Raw genomic sequence first — 7,954 nt, 5'->3', positions numbered from 1 at the left:
TTCAAACTAATAAAATAAATCATGATTAAATTAAATTTCAATAATTATAAAATTTTATTTAATTATTTTTGTTAAAAATATTTTTTTTAAAAATAAAATCTCAATAAACATAATAATTTATAAATAATTAATTATTTAATTTTAAAAAATTTGGAGTCTTACGTCCTACCCCCACTTATAAAATTTTCGTCCTAAAAAATTGATATAAAATGAAAGAAACTTAAACTGACGTTTTCTTTGAACATATTTAGAAAAAAAAAAAGCAAAAAATTTTTACATATATACTTTTCAAATACCAGCAACTTGTATGATTCGAATATAAGAAAAAAGTGTAATGTGAAGCAAAAACTACAAGCTGATTTGAGAACCGTTTTGTTGTGCTTAGAATAAATCTAAGATCATATCAAAGATTACAAGATTCATGAAAAGAACTATAAAAATAACAAAAAGAAATTGTCGAGAAGAGTCAAGCAGACATTTAAAAACAGGATCGAGCAAGGATTCATTCGGACAAAGGAATAGGATTGGAAAGATTAAGTAAATCTCTTTCCATGAAAGAAATTCGAACAAAGGACTTCAATGCAATTAAAAAAGAATGGTCGGTGTACCAAGTCATAAGATTCAAATAGGAATTGCGATTCAAGATCGAGTTAATTGTGAAAATAACCTCAAACGTTCCCTGAACCTGTTATTCGCATCACCTATTAATTCTATCTTGTCTATGATAATCCATTAGCGTTTCCGTATACATAAATCATCAATATTAAGTTGGTCAGATCTAATGCCATGAGAAATGTAACGGCTGACTAACAACATTAATTAATAGATAATCATGCATGTGAAACTCAAACTCTTGTCATTAGGACAAGTTTTACTACATGACAAACACTCAGAGTATGCAGTGAAGTATAGTAAGTCCATTCTCAAGGCTCTAATAAAAGCGAACTGCTCTGATACTATAATATAACACCCTAACTTTTATCACCTCATGATTGCACCTAAAAGTCCGAGCTCTACTTACCTCTATTTCTTTAATTATATACTATGTTTATTTAATATTAAATCTTCGCAAATACGAATCGAAAGTTTAATTAAAAAAACGAAAATGTTTTACTTTTAATCACTTAATCACAAAGAAATAAATTTAAATTTTGTCTATTAAAATAGTTTATAATAAATAATTTAAACTAATAAAATAAATTATAATTAAATTAAATTTTAATAATCATAAAATTTTATTTAATTATTTTTGTTAAAAATAATTTTTTTAAAAACAAAATCTCAATAAACATAATAATTCATAAATATATAATAATTTAATTTAAAAAAATCTGGAGTCTTATACCTTCTCTCCCATTAAACAAGAAACAAAATCATGCATTTTCAAGCCTTTTGCAATGTTTCTAATTCTCAAGCTCTATTTTCTGATAAGGTGAATTTTATTTTATTCATGTGAATCTTGTATGTGCTATTTTTTTTCGTGATCATCACAAGTTTTAGCCAATTTGATTCAATTATTGTACTTGAATCTTCAATGTTAGTGTGTTACAATTGAACAGTAGTAGAGAAAATTTGTGAATTGAATACAATTTGGAAGGGAAGGAAGAGGAAGGGGAAGGAAAAGGAAAAGTACTATGACAAAAATTAAGATGGACGAAAATTATTTTAGGGACTACTACAAGTCCCAGAAGATAATTTTGAGAACAAATTTGAGTAATTATTAACTTTAGAATTACTTTAACACTTGAATACAATTTCAAGAACCACTTCAAAACTTAACTCTCAAATTTGTTAGAGAGAGCTTTCTTCAATGGAAAAAATATTTTTAAGATCTTTATGGTCCAAGATTCTCTATAAATTATGGCTTTTGAATTTTTGAATCAATGGCTCAGATTTAAAACTTTTATTAATAATATAATAATTATATATATGTTTAAATATTTTTATAAATACTTCTATTTCAAAATTAAATTTTTGTCCTTTGTCCCTTCTTTTCATCTTTTCTCCATCACCCCTACTTGCCGCTGACGTCGTTGAAAGGAGGAGCACGACCCCGTCACCGAGCCGCCATCGTCGTCATCTTCTCGGGCTGCCTCTACGTGCGCCATCTTTGACGAGCCGTCGTCGTCGTCATCTTCACGGGCTGCCTCTACATGCACAATCCTCGCCGTCATTCATCCACATCTTGCCGTTGCCGTCTGAGGAGCACGACCGCCACGATGAGCAGCCGTCGTCGTCATCTTCGCGGGATGCCTCTGTATGCGCTGTCCTCGCGATCGTTCATACACATCTTACCGACATCGTTTGTGAAGTTGTCAGGCTGTCGCCGTTCGCCACTTTCAGTGTCGCCACCAAGTCAAGAACGAGCGTGAGGGACAGAGATTCGTCGCCGTCGATGCTGTTTAGTGGGGGGTGGGGGAAGAACTGCGACAAGAAAAGGAAGTAGGAGCCGTCACAATGGTCGCTGCCGCCACTATTGAGTGGCAGTGGTCAGAGCCACTGCTCATGGAGTCTGCCAGCTTCTGTTAGAAAAAATATGAAAAGAAAAAGAAAATACGATAAATGAGTTTTGGCTAATAAATTATTTGCTAATAAATTTTGGACACCAAAATGAGTTTTGGCATTATATATTGTTATAGATAAAATTTGTTAGAGTTATTTATTTAGAACAAATGTTAAACCATTTATTTCTTGAGGAAACTGCAATACGATGATGGGGTCCAAAAGCAGTGCCATGATGTGATCGTTCACAAGTTCACAGTTGGTGTATTTATATCTTCAAAGTTTGCATATAGAAACTCACATATGCGTGCCAAATTAACAGTGCAATCAAGGATGGGTCTTGGGATTTCCTCAGTTAACTTGAGATATATCCTTCCGATTCCAAGAGTCACTGATATCCTTTTCAATGAATTCATAGACCTCCTCTTCTGAAAAGTCATATTGCTTCATGCAATTTTTTACTGTGGAAGCAACATGTTCCCTTTCTTGTTCAAACTACACATTTGATGAAATTTAAAAAAGCGAAAGTCGAATTATGCGTGGCATAGTGACAGCTATGTACCAAACAAGATTCCTTTTTATTTTGTCTTGTTAAATTTAGGAATTGATTAAGCTTACTACATTTAATTCAGTGACTAAGATGATTACTTAGTATAAAGTCGATGATTAATTTAGTGCATCTGCATGCAACACTAATTATAGGTGACTTGTGGATAAATTATAGGTGAATTTTATAATGAGTCTAAATTTTGTTTAACTAAATAAATTTTAAATATAATAATTATTTATTTTTATATTCTTAAAATTAAATATTTAATTTTTAATATTTTTTATAAGTTAGCAAATATTTTTAGATACTATAACAATCACCTAATTTATATTATCACACATAACACCAAACTAAAATTCAGACAAATAAAATTGAAAAATATGATATTATCAATTTATCACATCAGCATATCGTGTTATTCATAAATTTATTATTACATTATTATATATGACTAAACTATAGTGTAACATGTGTTACTAAAAATTTATGTCATAATCACATCACATTAGAAAGCTATTTACAAATAAAGAATCTGAAACTAAAGTAATACACATTTTTAATGATCTCAAACAAATTATTACTGATGTAATTAGGATTTCGAAAGTTATTAAGTGTGTAAATCACTTTTAAATTTAACTCGATAAAAAACTAACCGGTAACAAAGAACTTGGTATCCTTAATTACAAGACAATACAAATAAACAATAACAACAGGACGAGAACAACATATATATAATTAAGGCCAAAACTCAAAAGCTTATTTGGACCATAAAGTGCTACACGACCACGGGATCCAAAAGCAGTGCCACAATGTGGTCTTTCATGATTGCACAATCTGTAATTTTATCCCCAAAATTTGCATATAGAAACTCACATACGCGTGCCTTGTTAACAATGCAATCAAGGACTGGCCTTGGAATATAGTCAATTAACTTGAGGTACTCTTCATTCATATCCTTCCAACAATTATTGATATCCTTTTTTATGAATTCATAGGCCTCCTCTTGTGAAAAGCCATATTGCTTCATGCAACATTCTACGGCCGAAGCACCGTGTTCTCTTTGCTGCTCAAACTACAAATAATCGATCAAATCCAAATTAAAAGTTGAATTATACATATTATTGTCAAAAAGTATTAAAATAAACCAACTATATATGTGTGTTTCAGTGAGTATAAAATTAATCATGACTTTGTTAAATTATTATTGATTCAATTATTTAGGGAAATAATAAGATAGTATAGGCCCATGATTTAAAAATAATTCACATTAATTAACACTTAAAAAAATATCTTAGTAAATGGACTTAATTTATATCTATCAACTTTATTATATTATGATACTATTATGTGAAAGTTAATAAATAAAAAAGTCAAACTTAATTATTAAGTTTTTTTTATCACAACTATTAGTTGCTTCTTTACACCCTTATAAAATCATCAATACTTCAATTAAATTAGTAATTATTTATAACTGATTAAAATTAAACTTTATTGTTAGTAATATAACCATTTAAAATTTATATATATATATGTTAAAATTATATATTACATCAATATATGTCATGAAACAACTTTTTTAACTTGTCTTCTTAAATAAAAGTTTTTTTGTTTTTTGGATTTTATTAAAAAAAATTTATAATTTTTTTATTTATCTTATATTATTTTTTAAAGACAATAAGATCAAATTCTAGATCTATCTTTTTTATATAAAAATTTTAACACCGTATTAATAACAAATCACTCCTCTTAAAAATTTAAACTAATAAAAAGAGATATATAAATAATTATATCTTTATCATATACCTTGTGTGAAGCCAAATCATTTGTCAGTCTGGAAATAAATGATGAAGCTTGTACGATAAGTGGAATATTATTAGAAATCCAATGAAGAGTTTCTTTAGTTGCAAATTCTCCCAAAGCAATAAACATTATTGTAAGCATTTGATATGCTGTAGTAGCAGCACCAATAACCTTACGCTCATCATATGTTGGAATATATCCCTCATGGCACCATCTTGCTTCATCAATGTAACCTTGTACATAATGAGACAGCTGCAGATAAATTGATTGATGAATATAACTTCATTAAAACGATACTTAATGAATATATAATAATTAATTTAAAATTAAAAAAGTCAAGAATAAAGTCTTACAGCCTGTTTGAGACATTGTAACACCAGGTCTGATTCTCCACTCGCAGCACTTAACTCTATTATTTCATCAACAATTTCTACAATTGCATTAAAAATCGCCTTAAAGCACTCTGGAAGAGATGCAATGTAACTAATATCCCATCTGAAACACAAAAGGGTTAAAAACTAATTAAGAAAGAAACATGATCATGGAATTGAATTATTAAGATAATAACCAAAATAAATATAAAGTCATTGATCAATATGTATAGATCCTTCTTCATTGAGATATGTAGCCTAATGTGAAATTGGTCAATTCTTGTTTCAGTCAAATAAAAAAAACCTTTGGATTGCCTGTGTGAGGAGCTCAAGTTCTTCTATTGTTCCATAGACATCATAAGTATCATCTAATATAGTCATCCATTGACACACTTTGGCCATCACAGCTCTAAAAGTAGTATATTTAGGCTCAGAGTTCATAGCAAATGGCCAGAAGTATAACTCAGTTATCCTCTCTCTGGCATAAGGGACCTTTTTCGAAAATTCTAACTTTTCCCACCACCTGTAATCGTACAAAAGGTTATATCTTGTTGATTATAGGAACTTCTCTTTAAAAAAGAATTCTAATAAGTGCTTAGCTAGATTTAAAATACTTACTTGATGGCACTACCAACTTCTTTCTGATACCATTTCTGGAGCATATTGAAATCTAGTTTTGCAAACTTTAGAAGAACTTCATCATGCGTAGAACCTTTTTCGTAAAAAGACATATATGACCTTGCCATTATTCTTGGAATTGCCTTGTGAAAAGGTTGTACTAAGCTTTGATTGACTTGTTCAGCAAGAGATGGACTCAATTGATTGGTGATGGACTTAAGTTTATTGTATGTGAATTTATGTGCTTCCTCTAATATATCTTCTCCATGAATTCTTAACTGTGCAGCCTCATACAAGCTCCACATTCCTTCAACATCTTGAACAACAATTATTTCATCGAATTCTCCTTTTATATTCTTGAATTTGTTGAAAACATCTGTATAATTCATATTTATACTAACTAGTGTGAATCCATAATTAATAATTGCTATTTTTAATATTGTAATTATAAATATAAAAGATAAAAAAAATTAGTTTTATATGTACCTGATGAAATGTTATATCCTTTTTGTTGGAGCAAACGAAAAAGTAATGCAGTAAAGTGAAGGTCACATTCTTCTATTGCAAGATTTTTGTCCGTAAAATCATTGTGGATGTGTACTAATATTCTGTCAATCTCATTTTCAAAATGATAAGATATACTCAATCGTTGAATTGAATCAATTAAGCTTAGTCTTTGTAAGATATTATTGTCATTCGAAGACAAATTCATCTTCACTTTTTCTTTATGCATTTGAACTTCTTGTTTCATGATTTCGTTCACTTCCTGCAAATGTTTTCAATTTAATATTTAATTCAAAGGAATAACAAATTAACAAATGATGAGAGTACGTCATTTCTCTTTACATATGATCAACTATTCAATTTGATCTAAATAAATTTATTATGATATTTCTTTTTTCTTTTAAAAATAATAAGAATTGAATACTAAATCTTTCTATTATAGATATTCTAATATAATGTAATGATACTGTGATATTTTATCCAAAAATTTAAGCAAATAAAAAAATATATATAAATTATTATATTTTTAAGAAAATTATTATATGATGATTTGTTGAGGAAGTTATAGGTTCGATGTAATTCTTAAATAAAATCAGATACAAATCAAACTGGTAGTAGTAATGTTTTATGTTTCAGTTATTATGCATATCATCATTTCTCAATTTAATTTGGTTGTTAAATAAATTTTTTAATTTTTCAGTATTAAAAATAGAAAATGTTTGTGAAAGCGAATATTTACTAAAGTTGCTTTTCAGTTTTCAGTATGAGTTAACTTCAACAAAGTTATATTATATATCTTTGTAGTTATGAAAAAATATAACGTAAAAGATTATTGAAAGTTGTGCCATTTTAATAATAAGTAAAGAAGAGTTTTTATTTGTTTGATAAGAAAACCAAAACGGAAGTTAAAAAATATAAAAGTCAATATTAAAATGAATATGATTTATTAATTAACTATATAATTATAGAAATGTTTACAAAATGAGACTAGGCTATTTTAATACTATGACTCTTTAAAAACTAAAAAACAAAAGAAAATTAACAAGATTATATATTTTTTTCTCTTTTCAACTTATTTAGGTTATCTTCATTAATAAAAAAATAAAAACAAATAAAAAATATATATTATAAAAAGGACAATCCGATGCATAAATATGTTAATGCAAAATTTGAAAAAAGACTCCATCTAAAGAGTGTATTGTATACAACCTAATCTAATAATTATTTCGATGGTTATTTTCATAGTTTGAATATGTGATCTTGAAATCACATGGAAATAATTAAATCATTATTTCAAAACTCTTCTTTTAAAAATGTGTATAAGCTAAGATTTTAATTTAGATGTACTGTTTATGTAACAAAGCGTTTTGTATTATTTTGTAATAATATCCGTTCTTTTGAATAATTATTCATGCGATCAATATAAGGTGATCATTCAGAAGACGCCTATTTAATCTTTTACTAAAGATATTTTCATGTTATATTTTAATTGATTTCTGTTTAATTTATTCGGTGTTTCTCATCACATATTATTAAATTCTTCAAAAGATCTTCTTTCCAAAAATAATAAAAAAATATTTAATTTAGATTAAAATAAAAAAACTAACAG

The 7,954-nt window shown here is 27.8% G+C and overlaps 1 protein-coding gene across 1 annotated transcript in view; it reads right to left on the bottom strand.

Moving 5' to 3' along the window:
- Positions 1-3,827: 3,827 nt before the first annotated feature.
- LOC107462316 ((-)-germacrene D synthase-like) overlaps positions 3,828-7,954 on the bottom strand; it is an 11,936-nt gene continuing 7,809 nt past the window's right edge. The window contains exons 3-8 of the mRNA XM_016080891.3: positions 6,328-6,607; positions 5,842-6,217; positions 5,528-5,746; positions 5,206-5,347; positions 4,856-5,104; positions 3,828-4,124 (exon numbers count right to left, since the gene is read on the bottom strand). Coding sequence (XP_015936377.3) covers positions 3,828-4,124; positions 4,856-5,104; positions 5,206-5,347; positions 5,528-5,746; positions 5,842-6,217; positions 6,328-6,607 — 1,563 coding nt within the window. The remainder of the gene's footprint in view (positions 4,125-4,855; positions 5,105-5,205; positions 5,348-5,527; positions 5,747-5,841; positions 6,218-6,327; positions 6,608-7,954) is intronic.

The sequence above is a fragment of the Arachis duranensis genome, chromosome 8, assembly GCF_000817695.3.
Source record: "Arachis duranensis cultivar V14167 chromosome 8, aradu.V14167.gnm2.J7QH, whole genome shotgun sequence".
In the NCBI taxonomy this organism is placed as follows: Eukaryota; Viridiplantae; Streptophyta; class Magnoliopsida; order Fabales; family Fabaceae; genus Arachis; species Arachis duranensis.
Note: the sequence above shows the minus strand (reverse complement) of the source record. Positions and strands in the feature narration are given on the sequence as shown.